The sequence below is a fragment of the Podarcis filfolensis genome (genome assembly GCF_964270895.1).
Source record: "Podarcis filfolensis genome assembly, chromosome: Z".
NCBI lineage: Eukaryota > Metazoa > Chordata > Lepidosauria > Squamata > Lacertidae > Podarcis > Podarcis filfolensis.
Window position 1 is genome coordinate 28,059,697 of NC_139617.1, and position 23,537 is coordinate 28,083,233.

General features: G+C 45.8%; 1 protein-coding gene across 1 annotated transcript in view; it reads left to right on the forward strand.

Annotated features, from left to right (window-relative positions):
- The first annotated feature begins 1,609 nt into the window (after positions 1 to 1,609).
- SLC16A2 (solute carrier family 16 member 2) overlaps positions 1,610 to 23,537 on the forward strand; it is a 111,268-nt gene continuing 89,340 nt past the window's right edge. Inside the window, exon 1 of the mRNA XM_083596454.1 lies at positions 1,610 to 8,189. Coding sequence (XP_083452580.1) covers positions 7,892 to 8,189 — 298 coding nt within the window. The 5' untranslated portion in view covers positions 1,610 to 7,891. The remainder of the gene's footprint in view (positions 8,190 to 23,537) is intronic.

Below are 23,537 nucleotides of genomic sequence, written 5' to 3' on the forward strand. Positions count from 1 at the left end.
AATGGGTAGATCACTGCCAGTTTTTATTTAGTGGGAGTAGATCACAGTCTCTTGGAAGATGGACATGCCTGACATTTACCTATTTGCTTGTTGAGACGCTGAAAGAATTCCAATAGGTTTGTGAGACAGGCCTTTCCCTTGAAGAAGCCATACTGACTCTACTTCAGTAGTCTTGTTCTTCTGTGTGCTTGGTTATTTTATCTTTAACAATACTTTCCAGAAGGTTTCCGGGGACAGACATTAAGCTAACCAGCCTATAATTTCCAGGATCGCTCCTAGATCCCTGTTTTAAAAACTGGCGTTACATTGGTTACTTTCTAGTCCTCAGGTATGGAGGCTGATCTGACGGACATGGTACATACTTTCGTTAGAAGAGTGGCAAATTCACATTTGAGTTCATTGAGAGCTTTCGGGTAGATGGCATCTGGACCTGACGGTTTGTCAGTTTTTATTTTGTCTGTTAGGCTTAGAATGTCATCTCTTGTCACTGCTACCTGTCTTAGTTCTTCAGACTCAACTCCTGCAAATGTTAGTTCAGATAGATTTTTAAAGAGGATTGGACAAATTCATGAAGGGTATAAGATTATAAATGGCTACTAACCATGATAGCTATGCTTGGCCTCCGTGGCTGGAGGCAGCAATGCTTCTGAATACCAGTTGCTGGAAACTACAAGAGGGCAGAGTGCTCTTGTCCCCAGGACATGCTTGCCAGTTTCCGATGGGCATCTGGTTGACCACTGTGAGAACAGAAAGCTGGCCTAGATGGGCCACTGGCCTGATCCAGCAGGCTCTTCTTATGTTCTTGTATGTTTTTAGCATTTTGTATTTTTTCTGTGTTGTTTTAATCTGTGTAAGCCATCTTGAGTCCTGGTCTGGGGATAAGATGGGATATAAATAAATATTACTACTACTACTACTACTACTACTACTACTATTACTAATTACATTCCTGTTGAGATACAACAGGCGCTCACTGTCTGCACTTCTTGGAAACATTTGAAGACATTTTTTTTTCCTACAGTGAGGTCTAGCCCACCCATGAGAGCAGGTTAGGTGACCGCTTCAGTCAAAAGGATGCATAGGGGCATCAGATCTGGCCTCCAAGAACAGTGTTACCTGCTGCTGCTGCTGCTGCTGCTGCTGCACTCCCCCACCCCCGCCGCCCTTGTTCCTGAGGTAGGTCTTCATTCACCCTTTCGTCCCTGGTGGGTGGGGAGGCCCTGTTCTGTGGTTTGCCTCAGGTGCAAAAATGTCTTTGACCAGCCCTGCCAACAGGCTTCCCCAGCTGGATAAATGGGTCTTTACCACAAGTGTCCATTTGTTTGGTTCCTAGTTTTGCTTTGTGTGCGTTTAATCAGTTTATAATTTTTGGGGTGTGTAAATCAGATGGTAGTTAGAAGGCAATTAATAGAATGATGGTAAAAAAGAACAATATACCCTCCAGCATTCCTCAGATGAAAACAGGGACATTTCTCACTCCCTCTGCAACTGACCCCCCCCCCATTTTTTGTCCCTCCACCTGGCAGAGCATTTCCTATCAGAAAATTGGGGGGGGGGGGAGCCGCCACCACTACAGCAAAGGGACACAGCACACTTGATCCCGATTTTATTTTATTCTCTGAGAGATTTGCAAAAAGAAAAACACACACCAATAAATAAATTTTAGAAAGGGGAAAAATTAGACACAAATGTTCAAAGCATTTAAAAAACAAACAAAAAACCACAAAACCAAGAAACTTTGTGCTCCGCTCCTGCCTTTCTTCCTGCTTGGGGGGCTCTGCCCACTGCCTGTGCCTCAGGGGCTGCACGTCATGCAGGGCCTAGGCAGTGGCAGCCTCTCTTCCGCCTTGCCCATTCTCCAGCAGCTGCTATGAGCTGCCCAAGGAAGGTCAGCATTGGTGGCCACGGAAAGGCAACAGAATGCTTTCTTGCAGCTGCAGCAGCCTCCACCACCATCCCTCAGAACAAGCGGCGGGTCATTCTCCTCTCTGAGCTCAGTAGCAGCAGCACTGGCAGAGGAAATAGGGACATTCCAGCATCAAATCGAAAGCCAGGACGGCTTTGTAATTCTGGGATTGTTCCTGGAAAATCAGGACACATAGAGGGTATGCAATAATCCATTCCCACTATATAAAGCTCCCAGATTTTAATGTAGGACTGCCTTTGAATAATGCTGAAAAGTACCATGTAGTGGCCACTAAAATATAGCTATGAGAATTTTAACCAGAGCAGGTCAGGTGGTGCATATACTGTAACGCCAGTGCATTATTATTCACTGGCTTTCTGTTGGCTTTCAGGCCCAATTCAGTGTTGTTTGGTGTTTGATACCTTAAATCCGGATAAGGAATCCTTTTCAGCCTGGGGGCCAGATTTTCTGGTGGAAGACCTCTGAGAGAGCACGTACCAATGATGGGTGTGGCCAGAGTCAAAAGTGGCCATAGCAACAGATGTGACACCTAGCCTGGGGCCACAGGTTGTATTCTAGCCATGCAAAAGTCAGAGGATTCTACACATACACGCAAACACACTATAGATATCTCTCGCCATCCAGACAAGCAAGAGGCATTATCACAGTGCAGTGATGCCTGGCAAAAGCGCTCAGGGGTGTGTGTATGGGGAAAGGACTAATAAGGGACACAGCTTAGGGAAAGTCCTGAGGGCCAGGTAGATGTTTGTCATCCTGCCCACCAGTTCAGGGTTTGAATGGAGGGACTTGCTCCATGTCCTGTTGATAGCAGAGGCCCCCAGGCTGTGAACCCACTGCTATAGGAGGTATGTCCATCTTCCTGGTGGCATTTAAATGCTGGGTAAAAATGGGTATTTTTCCATTGCATTTTTTGGGGTAGATGTTTGTATTTCAGTTTGTAAACATAACCTGTGAATCCTGTGTTGGGGAAAGCGGTGGGCAAAGGGGGAAAGAGTTACGTACTTCCACAACCCCTCCACTTCAAATACCTTCCTCTCCACAATGCTTTGCATTTAATATTAGACCCCACCCCTTGCTTTTTATTACACATGCCTGTGCTTGCATGCAATGCTTTCTTCAACCCTGGGACAATGGTTCTTTGGCCAGACTGTGCAACCTTTGTATTTGCTAAATAAATGATAGGTTCATCTAGCAAGCAATAGCTAAGTCCAGCCCTACAAATGTGTGTAATCACAAAGCTCTGGAGGTGGAGCAATAGAAGAGCTTGCAGCTTTGGGCGTGGGGTGGGTTCCCTTTCTTGGTAGTGTTTGTGTTGGTTTAATTCCAGGCAGAGTGTTTTAGGAAAACAGCATGGATGTCACATTTCCAAGTCAGATGAATTTAAGAGCAGGAAAGAAAGAAAGAAAGAAAGAAAGAAAGAAAGAAAGAAAGAAAGAAAGAAAGAAAGAAAGAAAGAGTTCTTCTGGATCAGACACAAGTCAAGGCCTTTCATGTCCAGCATTGTGGCCAACCAGATGCCTGTGGGGGGAACCCACAAGTCAGACTTGAGGGTAACAGATTTCCCAGCAACTGGAATTCAGAGATCTACCTGGAGGTAGCATACAGCCACCAAAATTGGTAAAGGTAAAGGTACCCCTGACCATTAGGTTCAGTCGCAGATGACTCTGGGGTTGCATCGCTCATCTCTCTCTATAGGCCGAGGGAGCCAGCGTTTGTCCGCAGACAGCTTCCAGGTCATGTGGCCAGCATAACTAAGCCGCTTCTGGCGAACCAGAGCAGTGCATGGAACTGCCAACCTTCTGATCGGCAAGCCCAAGGCTCTGTGGTTTAGACCACAGCGCCACCCGCATCCCTACCAACACTGGTAGTCATGGATAAACTTATCCCGCATGAATAATCCCGTTTTATGTCATGATGTCTTGTGGGAGGGCATTCCATAGTAACTATGTGCTACATGAAGACATCCTTCCTTTTCTTTGTACTGAATCTTCCTCCATTTCCATTCAGAGGGAGAAAAATGTCTATCCATTTCCCACATGCAATGCAAAACTGGCAGGGAGAGGCAGAGAACCCAGCAGAGCCAATGATGGGTGGAGCCAACTAATTCCAGCCCACCTCCCCACCCACCTCTGCTTACTTCTAGAAGAGACAATATTAAACGGGGGATGCTGACAGTGTCTCCCCTACCTCAACCGGACTGGTTTTAAGAAGGCAGGCAGGTGGCGAGTGACTGAGTGTAGACTCAGGTTTATTTGTAATTTATTCCATAAAATTTGTACACCGCTTGTTTGTAAAAAAGAGAGAGAAAAGCAACATCCCTTAAAGAGGTTTACAAAAAAGATAAAACAATAAAATTATCAGTAATAAAAAAATAACAACAATTAAAGACTTTTGAAAAGTTAAAACAATAGGCTAAAAGCAGATTCAAACCATCTCTAACACCTGGGCAGGCTTGCCTAAGCAATGTTTTTAGCAGGTGCAGAAAAGAGCACAGTGAAGACACCTGCCTGACGTCAATAGGCAGGGAGTTCCAGGGTGTAGGTGCTGCTACACTAAAAGATTTGAGTTCTTACCAATGCAGAATGGGTATTATGTGGCATCTGTAATAGTTCCAAGTCCATCAATCAAAGCAGTCAAGTGGACATATATGGGGTTGGCAAAGCAGCCCTTCATTTGCCTGGATGGATTCAGTCTCTACCGAATCCTCTGCCATGTCTTTCTTATTCATTTCCTTCCCAATCTATATATAAAAAAAGACCAGGAGTTGTAACCTTTCCTTGGGGAGTTTGCTCCAGTCCATTGATAATTCTGGTTGCCTTTTGCTGATGTTCATCAGCTCTACCATATTCTTTTTGAGATATGCATATCAGAGCCATGTATGGTGTTTCAAGTTTGAGTGCTTTGCTGAATCAAAGAAAGGGTCGAAGAAAGGGTCATTTTAATAGTGGCATGAAGTTTAATCCTAGTTTAAATTAAGCACAGATTATTCTGACCTAAGGGTAGCTGAATCCAGCCTGTAAAACTATGTGGTCTATTTCTTCTTCTTGATTTTCATATATTCTCATATATTGTGTTTCTAACACTGTTTTGCTTGTAAGTCTCCCAGGGAATATTTATTGAAGGGAAGATATATACAGTACAGTGATACCTCAGTTTACGAATTTACGGTAATCCGTTCCGAAAGTCCGTTCTTAAACCAAAACTGTTCTTAAACTGAGCTACGCTTTCCCTAATAAAGCCTCCCGCCACCGGTGCCCTTCCACCATTCGGATGTCATAGTGCTGGTTAGGCCTTCTTGTAAACCATAGCAGAAAGGTCAGTTTTGAGTACCTCTCTCTGTGTGTGAGTGAAGAGGTGGAGAATGTTTCAGGCACACAGACGCACTCACACTCAAATCTATCTCTTCTAGGTGAGGTTGGCAGTGAAATGGTTGTTGTGCTTCCATTTTATTTTACCTTTTGCTAAGCTCTCTAGGAGTGCTCTTTGCTTTTTCCTTGGGGGGGGGGTACTACTCCCTGATCCCAAGGGGAGGGGCTGCATGGCCCCTTGGCTTCCTGGAGGGAAGTGAAAGCTGCTTCCAATGGGCTGTCAGGACTTTGGGGTTTTGCAGGGGAAGCAGCAAAAAACAACAAAGGTTCACAGCAGAAATCAAGGGGAGGGGAGCTATTTTCTTCCTGGCATGGTAAGAGGTCTTGCATTTATAGCTCCCCAACCCCTTCCTTAAACCACCAGAGTTCACTGCTGAGACACTTGGCACAGCCATCCCGATTTCCCCTGACCCACTGGGTGGGTGCCCATCCTCTCCCAGTCACAGCACCACCAGCCAGCCTTCTTGGCTCCCACTCCTCAGGGTCTGAGTCTGGCAGACACTTGAGAGTCAAGGAGGCAGCATTCAGATCGCTCTGCCTCCTTATCCAAATGTCATCTGCTGCTGGTGGGAGAGGGGAAAAGGACTCGGGTTGCTGCCCTCACATACAGGGCAGGGAGGTCTGGAGCAGCAGCTGCTGCCCCATGGGATTTCAATCCTTATGGATCTTCTGAAGGCAGACATGTGTGTGTTGCCTGGGCGGAAATGCTGCAGCCATCTCACAAGAGCAACCAGTAACAAAATAAAAGCAGTAAAAATATAACAACAATTTATTATGATGGATCAAAATGAGAGAGCTTCACATAGTCTTCTGTGGAAGTAAATGCGCGTGGGCACATTGCTTGCGAAACACCCCCCCATCTCAAACGCATCAACCTGTTTACTGATGGGGGGGGGGGAGTAGGAAGGAAAGAAGGTAGTAGGAAGGAGCCATTTTGCTGAATCTTTCTCCCCTTACTCTTTTACTGAGCCCACCCAATAGCAGACTTTTTTTTTCTAAAGAAAAGATAAAATAAGCTACCCAGCTCTTGAAAATGTCCCACCTTCTTTGAAATTTATTTTGTTGTATGAGGAGGACCCAATATGTGCCAAGCAGATGCCTGGGCGGAGGTAGTGGGGAATCCTCGCTTGCTCCAAGCCTGCTGGCTTAATGTAGACTGGGTACGTTTATTTGCAAGGCCCGTTGTATTCAATGGGTTTTACTCCCAGGTAAGTAAGTGCTAGTGACCAGCGGGGGGTGAAGCCGAACAGCGCGATCCTCTCCATACCTGCTCAAAAGTAAGCCCTGCTGTGCTCAGTGGGGCTTACTCCCCGGTGTGTCATTGCTGAAGAGTGGCGGCGGCTTGGGGGGCGGGGAATCATGCATCCGCGCAGGCAGGACAGGAATTGCTTTTCTCACCTTCACTTTTGGGGACTTACACTCTTTCCATTCCTCCAAACGTGTCTGATCACGCGCTCAAGACCAGTTTTCTACTACTACGACACTGAGTAGTGGTGGCGAAACATTTTTTTACACGCGCAAGCATTTTTCACCGTACAATAAAGTGACCTATATTTTAGACGCCATTTCACCCATTTAGCAACCTAACCCACTGCTGCCATGGGGGGGGGGCGTGGATTATCCCTGATTCTCCCAATCTCGGGGTTAATCTGTCGCCTCCCGTAGTCGGCCAAGCCTCGGTGAACACACCACGCCGCAACCTTGCGGGCAGGGGGAAACGGGACACCTAGACAAGTGAGGGGGGGCGATTCCAGAGCCCCTGAATCGCCTGCCTTCCCCCAGCCGAGACGCGGCCGCTCGAATTTTTCCTCCTAAATCCATGACTTCAGAGGAGCTGCAAGTGCGCGCAGTTGTTGTTTCTCCTGGTGGGCGAGGGCTGCCATTACTCTCCCCCTCGGTTTCCTTGGGAGGAAAACAAAGGCCCCCAACACCCCCCACCCCTCGGCTGCAGGTGCTGCACTCCTATGTCCTTCGTATTCAGAGGCAAGGCCCACCAATACATTCTGGGGGATTGACAGCTGGGCTAAACCCGGATTGCAACCGCCAGAGCGGTACCTTTGCAGAGCGGGTGGGGGGCAACCCCATCGCTCGCATCCTCCGCGGCCTCCTTCCTTTTGCACAAACAGCCTACCACCCTCCGGTAGGACGGAGACGTGACACCCCAGAGGCAGCTTCCGGTGGAGAATCGGGGCCGTGCAAGGCGGCGGCGGCGGCGGCAGCGGCGGGGACAGCAGTTCCGGACGCGCTGCCTCCCCGCCCGCCCGCCGCGAGCGTCTCCAAGCAGAGCCGCGCGTGTTTTGATCCAGGCGGGAGGCAGCTAGGCAAGGCGGAGGGGCGTGGCGAGGCTTGTCTGGGCTGGACGCGGAGGGGGAGGGTCCCTCTCGCTGCGGCAGCAGGAGGAGGAGGCGGCGGCGGCGGCGGCGGCGGGATGACCACGGGGGAAGCTAGAGGAGGAGACCGAGGAGGAGAGGCAGGCAGCGGAGCAGGAGGAGGCGTGAGGGACCGGCTTGCAAGCGAGCTACAGCGTTAGCAGCCAAAGCACCAGCACCAGCTCCTCCTCCTCTTGCTGATCCGAGGAGCTCGACCGGCGGGCGCGATGGCACTGCGGAGTCAGGAGCAAGCGCTGTCAGAGAAGGGGGCCCTGGAAGACGAAGGGGAGGAGGGCGAAGGAGGGGAAGCCGCGGCTGGCGGCGCTGTGGTGGCCAGAGGGGGCCCTCCGGGGGCCGCGGCGCAGGGCTTCACGCCCCCCGAAGGAGGCTTCGGCTGGGTGGTGGTCCTGGCTGCCACCTGGTGCAACGGCTCCATCTTCGGTATCCACAACTCCTTCGGGATGCTCTACGTCTTGCTGCAGGACGACGGGGCCGCCGAAGACCCCTCGCTGAAGTTTAAGACAGGTGAGCGTCGGTAAGGGGCGGCTGCAAGGGTTAGGGGAGACCCCTGCGCGGCTGGAGGGAACGAACAACGCTGACACTCCGGCCTGCTGGATTTAGGGGAGCCTAGGTAGGCGGGCCAGAAGTAGATGGTAGTAAAAAGGTGTGGGGGTTTTGGAGGGGGTGGGAGGTAGGATGCTTCCTTCAAAAGTTCCGCTGGGGAGCTTGATCGGCGGGCCACCCTCTCAACATCCCTGTTTAGGGTTGCGGTGTGGAGTCCATCGCCTCAGTGCCGGTCATAGCTGTCAACTTTTCCCTTTTTTAAAGGGAAATTCCCTTATTCCGAATAGGATTCCTCGCAAGAAAAGGGGAAAGTTGACAGCTATGGTGCCGGTTTCCTGCCACCGCTCCCCGCTGTTTGAAAACTTCCCACAGTTGCAAAAGCTACTCTGAATCCCCCAAGCAATGATAACAAAAACAACAGCGAAACGTGTACAGCGCCGAGCGTGCTGCCGGCGCCTGATAGTAAATAATAGCGGCAGTGTATACATTCACCCACGAGGAGGAGATGTGCGATTTTGGTCTCTCTGAGCATCAGAGCAGCTTGGAAGTCTTAGAGCCTCCCGGTTCATTAGCAGCAGCCTATTAAGATCAGGAACACACACACGCACACACATTTTGATCCTATTTTGAACATTAAAAAACCTCCCTCTCCCCTCCTCTTTAGTGTGCAGGCCAATTAACCCTGTTGCTTGCAAGTAGTGTATTTTTCGGAATCATAGTAATAATTCTCTAGTCTTGCTACCTAGCTGCAAATCATATTTGTATGCTGTATCTGGAGATGGTACTTTACACACCTCCCTAGGTAAGCTTGGAAGCCAAACTATAGGGAGAAAATGTGGCGACTGTGTAATGCTAGAATGACTCTAGGAGTCCTGGAAGCTCAGCCTGGCACTCACCCCATCTCAGTCTCATTGTACATCTTGTATTGAGAACATTTTAGGTACATTACGTAGACCAGCGTGTGCCAACAGGGTGGCAGGCAATAGCCCAGTGGCGTAGCGTGGGTTGTCAGCACCCGGGGCAAGGCAAGTAATTTGCGCCCCCTAACCTGTGGATTTGCGCCCCCTAACCCATGGATTTGCGCCCCCTAACCCTACCCCCCAGATGTTGCGCCCGGTGCGGCCGGCCCCCCTGCACCCCCCACGCTACGCCACTGCAATAGCCTGCACAGCTGCAAGGTTCCAAAATGTGATGGGAGCTTAGCCATACTGGTCAGGACTGATGGGAATTGTAGTCCAACATTTCAGGGGTGAACCAGGTTGACGAAGGCTGGAATATACTGTTCCTTCCTGGAGAACCTATAATCTCTCTTGGTTGACATGTCAAATGAGAAGTGGGGTGGTGGAAGAATCTGCTGGTAATGGAAGTCCAGGTAAGATGAGGGCCTAGAGCTTGGGATAGTGGTGGAGTCAGTGAACCTGTGGCCCTCCCAGTGTTTTTGAGTATAATTCTCATCACTGCTTACTATTGGCCATGCTGTTGAGGGATAGAGTTCAGCAACATCTGGAATTCCATAGGTTTCCTACCCTGCTTTAAGAGGATCATGTTATACCAGTGATGAATTGTAGGTTCCAGTTACCGTGAATATGGAAGACTAGAAATTATGCACAATGGCTTTGGATCATTGTTGTGTTTTAGTTTTGTTTTGGTTGTGGCGGTGCTGTCAACAGTTTTATTGTTTAGCTCCATCAAAACAGTTCTAAACTTACAATGCTGAAGTTGTTCACCATTTAACATATCTGGTTACATTTGTGCCCTCCAGATGTTGGGGCTTGAACTTCCGTTCGCTCCAGACAGCATTTCCTGAAGAGCACCAAGTTGCCAAAGGCTACAACAGATGTATCTGAGTGTAGGAAACTTTGAAACCGTCATGTTGAAACTACCCCATAAATCCGGATGGTGAAAGACTTTGGAATGGAAGCAAACTGAATTTGTTTAGGGTGTTCCTATACTGGCTCTTGATTCTTGGACAGGAGTTCCGATTTCTTGTAATGTTTCACTTGTAGTTTTGGTGGGTTTTGTGTGTGTAATGGAATTAGCAGCAGGGTGGTTGATAGCTCCACCGCCCCCGCCGCTTAATAGGGAAACATTTAGTTTAACACTGATGTATGTAAACAAAGAACTCTTGTGAACAAGGCCGGGTCAAGCAATATTGCCGCTCCAGGGGAAACTTAATTTTGCTGCCCTAGGCCTGCACTGTGTCGTTTTGAGGCTGGGAGAATTTACCATACTTCTGGAAAGGCTTTTAAAAATGCAGCCCTTTCCCCTGTGAATGGGGAAGGGACAGGGATGACAACTTGGAAAATTTATCCTTGGGACGCACCTATTCCCTTTCTCTTATCTTAGTTGTCTCAAATTTCTCAGACATGTGAGTGTAGCCACCCATGTCCCCTCTAAAGCATTTTGAATGTGGCTCCTCCTGAATGCCAGCTCTCCATAGAAGGCTGTCTCTGCATATGAATTTTTAAATGTATACACACACAGCTTTTGCATCAAAATGGCTATTTTCAGAATTCTGTTTCTACTTGGAAGGGGAAAGTCTGCAAGGGCTGAGGGACTGTGCGGTGCCAGTTGCTCCCAGGATGAGTTCTCCCTAGTGAAATCCTGTTGGGGATCACGTGCAACTGAACCATTTCTTGCAAGGTGCCTCATGCATATGTTATTAATTATGTAACTGGCAGCAATTGCTTATGCAAAAATGCAGCAGTTCCAGGGTTTTCCCATCCCTGACAGGGAATTCTCAGACATTTTTGGCTTGCTCCTTTCAGAGGTTTCAATCTTGAGAAATTCCCTCTTGCTTGATTTTCCACTAATGTACCTTGTGGTGCAGACGAGTCTCAACTTACGCTGGGGTTATGTTTGAGGGATAGCGCGTAAAGCCAACATTGTGCATAATCAAAACACATCAGGTTCAATGGCAGATGAGATTCCCAAAGTCTTTTTCTCCTGAATGTGCCCCCCCTTTAATTTTTAAAAATTATTTTGCCAAGCATGTAAAGCTGAATGTGCACAAGTTAAATGTGTGTAATTTTCAAGTTAACTCTGCTATTTTTGTGCAGAAGGAATTGCTACTAATTCATTTGCTGACATACACACTTAATATTAGTTACCTTATAATGGCCTTGGAAAAGAGGGAGAAAGCCAGTACTTCCAGTTTAAACAAGCTCCTTTACCTGGTCATATGGAGATGATTTTAACTCTCCACAGGTGACATAGTCCCCCCCCCCCCATTACTTGAATGCATTCTGTTCAGAAACTTCCTGCTAAGTTTATGGTTCTGTAGAAGGCCAGGCCCCTGCTACCCAATAGACACCAGTGAGTCTCATGTGATCTTTCAGTGGGTTTTGTGAACAGATACACTGGGGAATCCCAGTCCAGATGAATTTGAGTATCTTATAGGACTCACCATTTCATCAGTGTAAATTTCATTATTTTTAGCTTTTTCTTTTTTCAACAAAAGTGCAGTAGCAGGGTATTACCATTTACCAGGGTATACAGGAAACAAAAGCAATTAATAATAATAATAATAATAATAATAATAATAATAATAATGTTTTAAAAAAGTAAAGGACCCCTGGATGGTTAAGTCCAATCAAAGGTGACTGTGGGGTTGTGGCGCTCATCGTGCTTTTCAGGCCGAGTGCGCTGGCGTTTGTCCACAGACAGCTTTCTGGGTCATGTGGCCAGCATGACTAAGCCACTTCTGGCGCAACTGAACACTGTGACAGAAATCAGAGCGCACGGAAATACTGTTTACCTTCTTGCCGCAATTGTACCTATATATCTACTTGTGCTGGTATGCTTTTGAACTGCTAGGTTGGCAGAACCTGGGACAGAGCAATGGGAGCTCACCCCATTGTGTATATTCAAATTGCCAACCTTCTGATCAGCAAGCCCAAGAGGTTCGGTGACACACCAATACAAATCAAGGCATCCATATTTCCCAAGCTGCTCTGGATGGTGAATGCTAAACATGTAAGTCCAAAGCATAGGAAATATAATCCCACCAAATGACCTAGGGGCGTTCTGGATCCTGCACCCTCCTGAAATCATGCACTTTGTGTGCAATTTTTCGGTAATAGCCCAAATCCAGAAGTTCTTACACTGCAAAGACAAATACAGGTTTTTTAAAAAAGTTTTTCTGTTGCTGCGCTGTTGAAATCATAGCTACAGCTAACATCTATGTCAAAAGCTCTTTTTATTTTATGCATTTAAAGGAGCTGTCCACTTGTAAAAGATTGTAGGGCTGCTGGAAGTGGTAACGGTGTGGAGATGGTTCACATTTTGATTCTGGGCTGCTTCACATGTTGAAAGGCAGCAAATGCATGTTTCTCCTGGAAGTCTTGCTCCACCCAGCCGAAACCCAAATCTTGTTTCCAGATTGTTCAATTTTTGTTTCTCTAATATGAAATGCTTTTAGATATTGATTACTTTTTGGAGAGTGGGGCATGAGAGAACTGGTTGCAATAGGAATATACTGTAATTTTTGCAAGAGTCAAAAGTTCCTTTGGAAGATAGTTTTCCCCACCCCCCAAGCAACAGTCTTCTGTCTTTTCAGACATCATTTTAGTCCAAACTTGCATTTGATTATCCACTTATAATTGTTTATTGTATGCTGGTCATGCTGTACAGTATTGTGACTTGATTAGCTTGGGCTGCAACCACGGATGTTGCAAGTTACTTAATGATTCAGGGACATAGGCCCTTAGGTACAAATTTGCATATGCTGACCTGCATGTATGGAGAAGAATTTAGAATACAAGCCAACTAATTTCCAGTCCGAAACACCCCTACCTGGCCACAGTGATCCATGCGACGGTCATCTCCAGGCTTGACTACTGTAATTTGCTCTAGGCGGGGCTGCCCTTGAAGCTGTCCCAGAAACTCCAGCGGGTACAGAATGCTGCAGCGAGGCTCCTCACGGGGTCTCTGCCATGGGAGCATATTCACCCAGTGCTTTTCAAGCTGCACTGGCTCCCGGTGGAGTACAGGGTCAGATTTAAGGTGCTGCTTTTGACCTTTAAAGCCCTTCACGGCCTAGGACCCTTGTACCTACGGGACCGCCTCTCCCGGTATGCCCCACGGAGAGCCTCAAGCTGCACTGCTTTTCAAGCTGCACTGGCTCCCGGTGGAGTACAGGGTCAGATTTAAGGTGCTGCTTTTGACCTTTAAAGCCCTTCACGGCCTAGGACCCTTGTACCTACGGGACCGCCTCTCCCGGTATGCCCCACGGAGAGCCTCAAGGTCCATAAATAGCAACACCCTAGTGGTCCCGGGCCCTAAGGAAGTTAGATTGGCTTCAACCAGAGCCAGGGCCTTTTCAACTCTGGCTCCAGCCTGGTGGAACGCTCTGCCTCATGAGACCAGGGCCCTGCAGGATCTGATTTCTTTCCGCAGGGCCTGTAAGACAGAGTTGTTCCGCCTTGCCTTTGGCTTGGAGCCAATTTGATTCCCTCCCTCCCTCCCTTTCTTTTTTCTTTTCCTTCTTCTCCTGCGATGAGGCTACATTTTAATATTTTAATGTTCCATTATTTTAATGTTGTATTTTATTTTTGTTTTTAAGTTGTAATCATTCATCATGTTTTTATTATTGCTTGTAAGCCGCTCTGAGCCCGGCCTTGGCTGGGGAGGGCAGGGTATAAATAAAAAATTATTATTATTATTATTATTAATAATTTTTTCAGCTAATTTGTACCTTGAGCCAGAGCATCAGCTCCTGTTCAATTGATTTACTCTAGTTAATTTCCCAATAGATCCTGCTCCTTATCAGTTCCCTTCTCCTCAGTTATAAGTATGTAAGTAAAAGTTAACAGTTCAGTTACTAAACATCATGTAAAATTCATAAATATTTAAATCAAGTTCCTGCTGTAAACATTTGTAATAGCAATAAGAAGTTCAAAGAATTACAGCTCTCTCAGGTCGGCACGCAAGGCCATTAATATGGTGATATTGCAGGGTACCTAGACTTAACCATAGCCCACAAAACCCTTCATGTCAACTCTGCCCTCTCATCATCACAGACTAAAACAGAGGTAGATGAAAGAGGCAGCCTTTTACACTACCCTGACTAATATAGCCCAGCCTATAAAGTGCCTTCACAGGGTACCAATGGTGCATTTTGAGATAGTGGATGAGCTGCTCCTGGCTCCTGGGGAAACGTAGGTCTATGATTCATGTGTTTGCAAATGCATTTGACACATTTCTGCTTTACATTCTTTGATGTACAGTCCCATTGTAGTTGTACAACTAAAATGTAATGAGTAAAGTGGACCAGTGCACCAGGGTTCACCTACCCAAACTGCTTTTACTCCACGTTCAGCAGGGTAAAGGTTATAGGGAATAACGGGAAATTCAGGTCAGATACTGTTGTTCCAAATAAACTTGAACAGAAGTTAATGAGCTTTGCCATTAACTGTCTTTTGGTTCGTTGACTTTTTTTTACAAGAAGGCTGAACTCAATGCTGAAAGATGCAACGCAGGTTCTGGCAAAAAGATGTAGTCCTGTCGGCTTGCCTCTTAATTCTCCTCAAGTGAAAATGGAATTGTTTTTGTTTCAGCCCATCAGGCACCACCAGCAAAGTAACAGTATTGTGTTGTGCTCTCCCTGACAATAAACCTTCAAAGTCAGCTGTGGTTATTCCCATTTTGCACATTGGGTATGGGAGAGACTGAGACTAGGAACAATTAACTTGCTCAAAACTGTGCAGTGCATTTGTAGCAGAGCAAATGCAGGCATATTGGATCCCAGCCACTGCTGCATTTTAATAAAATGAAAATCTGAGTCCACAAACCATTGAGATACTTCTTCAGTATTCATTATCTGTGATGCAGTATTCTTATGTGTGTGAGGCTGAATCCTAAGGATTGCTTTGGCTTGACCATGTGACTGAAAATACTGAATTTAACACAATGGGAGGCAGTGGAAGGGAGAGGGAAGGGAGATGGAGAGAAACAGGAAGAATATGTGATCATTTTAGTTATGCACACTTGGGCTTCATTGCTGCGCAGGATGGCTGTGTTGGCTGGGGCTGATGGGAGTTGTAGTCCAAAATAGCTGGAAGACACCACACTGGGGAAGGCTGCACTAAGGTTCTCAGGGCAAGACCTAAACTTTCTCCCAGCAGTGGTCCTGAGTGCACCTCTGTTCAACCTGGTTAGCAGGCAGCAATACAAGTCATTCCTGCACTTACCTTGATCCCCAGTGCACACACTTACAGTGGTGCCCCGCAAGACGAATGCCTCGCAAGACGGAAAACTCGCTAGACGAAAGGGTTTTCCGTTTTTTGAGCTGCTTCGCAAGACGAATTTCCCTATGGGCTTGCTTCGCAAGACGAAAACGTCTTGCAAGTTTGTTTCCTTTTTCTTAACACCGTTAATACAGTTGCGACTTGACTTCGAGGAGCAACTCATAGAACGCAGTGTACATAGTAGCCTTTTTTGAGGTTTTTAAAGACTTTGGTGATTTTTGAAGCTTTTCCAAAACTTCTTTTGCAGCCATTTGGTAAGTTAAGCTTTTAAAACTTTTTTGGGGGGTTTTGGATTTTGGGTTGGGGTGTTTGGAATTCAAGGACTTGGTGTTGGGGAGGGGTTTGCAAGACTCTGGAAGCTTGTGTGTTTTTTTCTGCATTTTTATGATTTTCTGTGACCATTGGGCCACTCTACTGTTTTTTAAAAAAATTTCTGGGTTTGAATTTTGAAATGCTCTTTACAGTATGTGTGACTTTAAAGAGCACTTAATAAACTCTTGTTGTACCAAATTTGGCTTTGTTTGGACTTTTTTTGACCATAGGAACGCATTAATTGATTTTCAATACATTCCTATGGGATTTCGTGCTTCGCAAGACGAAAAATTCGCTAGACGAAAAAATTCACGGAACGAATTAATTTTGTCTTGCGAGGCACCACTGTACATACATATTATATAGCTGCCTGCCAACTGCTGCAAGTACCTGGCAGGCAGCAAAATAGAGTAGTAAATGGGAGGATCTGGGGACTGGATTATAAGTCAGAAGCAAGAAAAGTTCACAAAATAGGAGGAGTAAATAGCTCTTAAGGACCCCAGGGATTGAAACTCATTTACCAATCACAGCTCTGACCTCACCCATTGGCTTAAAACACTGGCAGGCGAGTTCAGTTCCCATAAAATGACCCCCCTTGCTAGATATTCCATAGGCTCAAGGAGATGGACAGGCCTCTGCTTGAGAGCTTAGTAATGAAGTGGACAAGGTAAAGGGGAGGGGGCAGAGGCCGGCTGTCCTGTCCATGTTTACTTTGCTGGAACGTGGCAGAGCTAGGAATGCAAGTTGGACCCAGGGACTACTTGAATCAGCAGCTAGTATGCCTTCAGTGAAGAAATAGCTTCCTAGGGAGGTCATGTGGTTAGAAAGTTCCAAAATGACTACAGTTTTTTTGTAATTGTGTCATTGAATGAAAACATATTTCAAATGGCTTGTTTGCTTGCTTGTTAGTTTAAAGCAGACCTTTTTATTCTAGCTTTTGAGGGATTTTGTATGCATTTGTTCTTTTTTTGGTTTTGGGGGGGGGGGTAGAAACTATTTTTACCTATTTGAATTTTCACTTTAGAGGTTCACTTTGATAAGAATCCTGCAATTCCTGTCTTGCAAGGCCTCTCTTGCTTAGCCAGTCTCCCACCATTCCTTCCAGCCCCAAAGCTTCATAGACTTCCGTCACTCAGGAAGGTCCTCCCCCCTCAAACCTTCTGTTCTAGTGTGGAACATAATTCACATGCCTGAGCCACCTGGGTAGATTCTTCTTCTTATTATTTTACACATTGGTTTCAAACAAAGTTGTATTTAGTTGTGTGCATTAGTTTTCTGCTTCTGCCAGCTTGTTACTTAGCTGACCTGGTCTGAAATGGGAGTCCTGTTTGGAGGATCGTGCCTTGAGGCTAAGGACTGTTCTCCCCTTTGTCCTAAGCCTTTGTTTGAGCTGTACGTCTTTCGACCGCAGGTGGAGGCTTGCACGTTCGAATGCCTCTCTGTACAAAATAATCCTCTGCTCCCCCCCCCCAAGTTTTGGGGACAGGACTACAGTGGTAGCTCGGGTTAAGAACTTAATTTGTTCCGGAGGTCTGTTCTTAACCTGAAACTGTTCTTAACCTGACGTACCACTCTAGCTAATGGGGCCTCCCGCTGCTGCCGTGCTGCTGCTGCGCGATTTCTGTTCTCATCCTGAAGCAAAGTTCTTAACTCGAGGTACTATTTCTGCATTAGCGGAGTCTGTAACCTGAAGTGTCTGTAACCCGAGGTACCACTGTACTCTAGATCCTTACATGTAGTTTACCTTTGCAGCGTGATTTTTTAAAAATATGACCCAGCAATCTGTTGCATGGGCCTCCCCCGGCAGCCTAAAGTGGTATAGCAAAATGCATGTTGACTACCTTAGGGAAAACAAAGCCTAAAGTCTGGTCTGTTCCATCCTGTGGCCACAGCATTCTGCAAACTTAAAAAAAAATTGCTGGAAAATTTCCATTTTTGTATGCATTTTTGTACATTTTCTGAGCTGAGAACTGTGCAAAATTCAGAGAAGTATAAGAAACAAAGAGATAACAGTGCTCTGTTCTATGCATGGGAAGTACAGACTGGGCCAGTTTGCTTTAAAATGTGGACCTTGAGTATCCTTAAGTAGTACTGGGAGGCTTGGTTCAAATCCTCACTCAGCCATGATGCTTGTTGAGTGTGTCTGTCTTTCAGGAAAGCCGGCCTTGCAGGGTTCTAGATTCGTGCTGGTCTGACGCAGTAGAAATATTTAAAAAAAATATCCAGTAGCACCTTAAGGACCAACTAAGTTTGTTCTTGGTATGAGCTTTCGTGTGCATGCACACTTCCACCTTGCAGGGTGCTTATGCTGATAAAAGGGATGGGAGAGAACTTTGCATGCCTCCTTAAGTGCTTTGGTTTGACATGAATGAAGCAAACCTTGTGTGGCAATATATTTCTCATTTTCCAACTGCCCATTCTTATTTGGTCAAAACAGAACCATATACCCACAAGAAGTAGGTACTGGGAGGCTTGGAGAGTCCCCACAGTTTGCAAAAGTACAACAAAATGAAATCCCAGTCAGAATTGAGCATGCCCAGTAGCTACATAATTCTTGCTGAGGATTGGAAGGGAGTAGAAACGGGATTGAGGGAATGGAATGGAATACCCTGGAATAAGGCATGACTGACTGAGCACTGTACACTGCAGCATTTTATTGCAGCTTCCACGTCTTAATAACATATGTTCTTGAAAGCTGCTTATCCCCCCGGTCTTTACAGGAAAGACATATCCTAACATTGTATTTTTATGGGACCACCTCATTGTGATATTGAAGAGTTGAAAAGGCATATCACTGGGCATGTTAGTGCCTATACTTCCAGTAAACGTTGTATTTTACTTTGAGAATATGCCACAGGCTAAGCATGGGTCAGAAATTTACTACAAGTTCCTTCTCTGGCACTGACTCACTTTATGGCCTTAATCAAGACACTCTGTGTGAGATACCCTTGAGTTTTCCTTGTTCTTTTGGTGTGTTGAGTGTTGCACCTTCAGGCTGAAGTCTGCCTATCTCAGTGGATTGAGTGGCTGGACACTTGGGCCATTCTCTTATGGTCTACGTGCAGCACAGTTTTATGGACACAGTGTATGCCTGTAAAAATAGGACTTATGCTAAAGAACATCAACAGATGCAAGGTGTGGACCCAACCCAAACAATAACAGCACACAGGGCTTTGATTATCCGTGTTTCAGCCACCTCTTGCAATGTCACGTTCTCCAGGTTTTGATCTTATACAAGACAAGGTCCCTTTAGATCAAATTTAGGACTAGGCTATCAAAACAACACCGGCAGTTCGTTTGTTTACATATACTGAACAATATACTCCTTTTAAGTGAAGTAGTGAAGAAGACAAGCAAGTACTGCTGTGACTCCAAACACACCCTTTAGTTGGATTGCTGTCTCTTCCCATCTCTTCAGCTTAGAGAGCTGCCTTGTGTTTGAGTCAGATCATTGGTCCATCAAGCCCAGTATTATCTACACTGACTGGCAGTGCCTCTCCAGAGTTTCAGACAGCCCTACCTGAAGATGCCATGTGGAATTGAGCCTCACGCAGAGCAGATGCCCCGTCACTGAACTGCAGCCCTTCCCTGCAAAACCAGCTGTGCTGTTTTGGAGTACCGTTTTTGCTCCAGAGAAGTGTTCAGAAAATAAATAAATAACTAGCAGCAAAAACTATTGGTGACATCTAGCAAATTCTGATGAGAACACACACAAAACAACCACACATTGCCAGGGAGATGTTGGCCTGAATTCTTGGGTTCTGACTCATGTTGGAACTATAGCTCTACCTCCAAAAGTCCTTAACCTCCAAGGACTCTGTGCTGCTCATGCAAGGAGGTTTTTTTTACTGTTTCTTCAATGCATTCCCATCAAAATGCTGACCTGTATTATTTTCCCCTTTCACAATTTTTGTGGGCAATCCATTAAGTTAAAACACACACACAAACACACACTGGAAATGGCAAACATGGATGAAACCCTGAGAAGAACAATGTTGCGTGCATGCTGCAGAAACAAACAAACAAACAAACAAACAAACAAACAAACAAACAAACAAGCCCTTGCATGCATGAGTAGCATAGAGTCCACAACAAACTCTCTTTGTGAAGTTATCCTAAGACTCCAGGCCAGCGCATCAGTGCTAGCAAAGTCCACCCCCACCAGCTGGGACTTGTATTTTTTTTAAAAAAATAATATTTATTACTTTTCCAACAGTTTAAACACTACAAAACAAAATGAACAATACAATTAAACTAACAAAACAAAATAAAAACAATTTAAAACACACCAAACAATTTCAATATCTTATCTTTCACTCACTTATTTCAGCGACCTCCTCACACCTCCCTTTTTGTATTCCACTTCTGTTAATTGTTTCAGCAATTCCTTTCCATCTTCCTCTGTTTTCTATCCTATAATTATCTTAACATATTCTAACCTTATTTTTTCCTTTAATACTCTAATAATCTATTTATACTTAGTTCCTTATAGCATTTCTACTAAAGCCATATAACTTCATTTCCACCTTTTTCTAACATTCATTAATTTTACAGTATTTCTGTAAATAGTCTTTAAACTTTTTCCAGTCTTCCTCCACCGACTCTTCTCCCTGGTCTCGGATTCTGCCAGTCATTTCCACCAGTTCCATATAGTCCATCAGCTTCATATGCCCAGCTGGGACTTGTAAAAGTGCCATAAGGTTCTCTTCTCTTTGCTCTACCTCTCCTGTAGTTTTATGCCACTTTTTCGTGTCTTGGTATCTAGATAACATTGTACTTTGGGGGAGGGGGGAGAGGTGTCCAGGTGGCATTCTCTAGCTTTCTGCTAAAGCTCCTCCCCTTTTTTCAAAAAAAGACAGCACCATGAAGATGGAGTGGGGTGCATGCTCACCACTTGTGAAATCGGATAAACTGAAGCAACTGCTCAACATTGCCACTTGTTAATCCTGATCCTGTATGGGATTATAACTTTTTCAAGGAGCTGCGGATGTCTTATTATACTCATGCTGCCTCTATTCTTCTCACATGCCAGGGCTGAAGTTCACAGTGGGTCTGGGAAATGATGTGCAGTTAACCTGTGCATTAATGCCCCCCCCCAGCTCAGGGGCCAGAAGAGGGATTTGCAAGGAGACCTGGTGGAACAGAAAGAGGATCTTCTCAGCAGTAGCAAGTCGGAGCTGGTAATGGGATAGTCCTTGGCTGCTGTAAAGGCTTTCCTGTCAATAAGGTGCATCAATAAATGCACCTTAAGAGGCTGTCTTCTCTTCCTGCTCCTTGGCCAGCTTCGCCTTTCTCCCAGGTCTAAGCCAGGTCAGCAAGATGCTTTTCAGATTCTGCCTTCACTAGCTTTGTGAAAACATGTAGCTGAATTATTCCCATTTTGCAGACCTGCACCTGGGAGGGAACACCTTATTCAAGGCCGCAGAATGAGGAAAGGTAGGGCTGAACACTTAAGTGCTCAGAGTGCTTATCCAGGGATGTTTTTGGAGGCCAATCTGTTTTCCCAACAGTGGGCTGCAAAAGTGCTGTGCCATGCAGCAAATCTCATGCAATTCTGATGCAGCCAGTGATGGGGTGCCTAAGCAGATCTGGCAGTGCACTTTAGAACAAAGTTGTCATTAGGCAATTAAGCACCGTGGACTCTTTGTTAGAAGCATACTGTCTGCCTCTCATAGCAGTGTGGAAAACAACTTCCCTCTAGGATATGTTGGCAGAGATTTTTATTACAGCGTCAAGTATAGGGATGCCTCTTTGGAATCAAAGGTGCACATCCAACATTATATTTAATTTCCTATAAGCTTGGAGAAAGTATCAGGCACAGAGCAAAAGTGCACAGGATATTGGAGTTGCTAAATGTGTAGGACACTTGCCAGTGCACTTCGTTAAGTTCAACCCTGTCTTGGCTGGCATAGCATAGAAGATGACCTCAGAGGCCTTTTCTGGACTACATTATCCCTTTTTTAAAAAAAAAGAGAGAAAGAAAGAGAGAAAGAGAAAGAAAAGAAAGCTGAATGAAGAAAGGTGAATGCATGTATGGGCACCTACATTTAGATGAAAGAAATTGTACCTACAAACCTTCCTGTGCATTCCTTCTCATTTTCCTCCTGCCTAACATTAATTTGCTTGGAAAGAACCCTGGGAGAAGGGAGCACATCCCTTTGTGGAGTGGGTGCATCAGTTTTTCAAATAAGTATATGCTCCCTTTTTAAAACAACATTTCCCCCCTTTCTGTGTGCAATTTATTTGCACACACAGACACTAATAATAATAAAAGAAATTTCACACACACAAAAATGGGTTGCGTGTTTCATCCACCCTCTCCTTCTTCAGTTTCCCCCAGTTACCTGAGGGAGGGAGGCAGCAGCCATATACCACTTCAGGCCATTGGCCCAGCTAGCTCACTATTGTCTACATTAGCATTCATCTGCCTTGGGTCCCCAGATATTCTTGGACTACGACCCCCATCATCCTTTACAATTGGCAATGCTGGCAGGGAGTGGTGGTCTTTGTAATCCTAGCAACAACTAGAGGACCCAAAACTGGGGAAGGTTGCCTTTTGCAGGCAGCAGCTCTCCAGTTATTTCAGACAAGGAATCTTTCCCAGCCCTACTCTGTCACCAAGCTACAGACATCCCTGAGCACAGTATTCAGAGCACCAGGGCAGCAGCAACAGAACTACCTTCGCCACCAGACAATTGCGCTATAGAAGAGGCCCAGACTTCAGCTAGGCACCCTTCTCAGTAGAGTCCTTAACCTTGAATGACTTGTAAGCGTACCGCTAGCCTGAAAGCTGCTGGTGACAGATGGAGAATGGAAATTCTTGTAGAAACAGAGACATTATGAGACATTCTGCTGGGAGGGAATGGCTTTCCAGAGGCAGGCCGAAACCCAGCCTGGGGACTTTTCTGTGTGAGGTCCTGCTGGCTTAGAGAGGAAACCCTAATGACACAGTGTGCTTGGGACAGCAGCCATTTTGAAGCCCAGCTGAGTAAAGCCGGCTGTATCCCGCCACAGACTGACCACAGTTCCTCCTTCGGATGGCTTGCTGCGAAGTGCTGTGGAAATGGGTGTGCCCTAAGCTCCCCTTCATCAACTTGGTATCTCCCAGATGCTGTTGGACTACAACTTGCATTAGCTGCTAGTCTTTTCAGGTGGGTAAAGACTGTTCCAAGCAAAAGGGAGATAACTTACTAATATCTTAAATGACTTGCACTGCATTCATGCACCACCACTTCGGCCTGAATCATAATTTTCCTCTAACCCAGCCTTTTTGTCAACCCATTGGAGGTATCACACTCATTTTTCTCTGGGAGGGTGGTGGAACAAAGTATGGCAATTGGTAGCAGTTGAGAATCTTGCAGAGCATAACACACGGCTATGGGTATGTCAACACTTCCACTTGTCCTGCAACTCCCACCCCGCAATCCGGATAAAGCGCTGCTTGCCACTGAATCAGAAAAAAAATCAGTCCTCAGAAACCGATTGATGTTTGTTCTGATTGAGCAGTAAACAGTGGGATTTTTCATGGAAACTGGCAGGACAAGTGGAAAACCTCTTGGACCTATGCTTTCTAGGCACGGGGCAAGCAGAAGTGCGGATGATCCCTTTAGGGGAATCAAATCTTAAGTCATTTGTTTCATTTACTTGGTTTCCGTTTACTGAATTTGTCATGTGTCATCCCCTCTCCTGTCCTGATTCTCGCCTTCCCCAGTGGTCTGGTGTTATTCCCCAAAGACATCTGGCCCTTGGC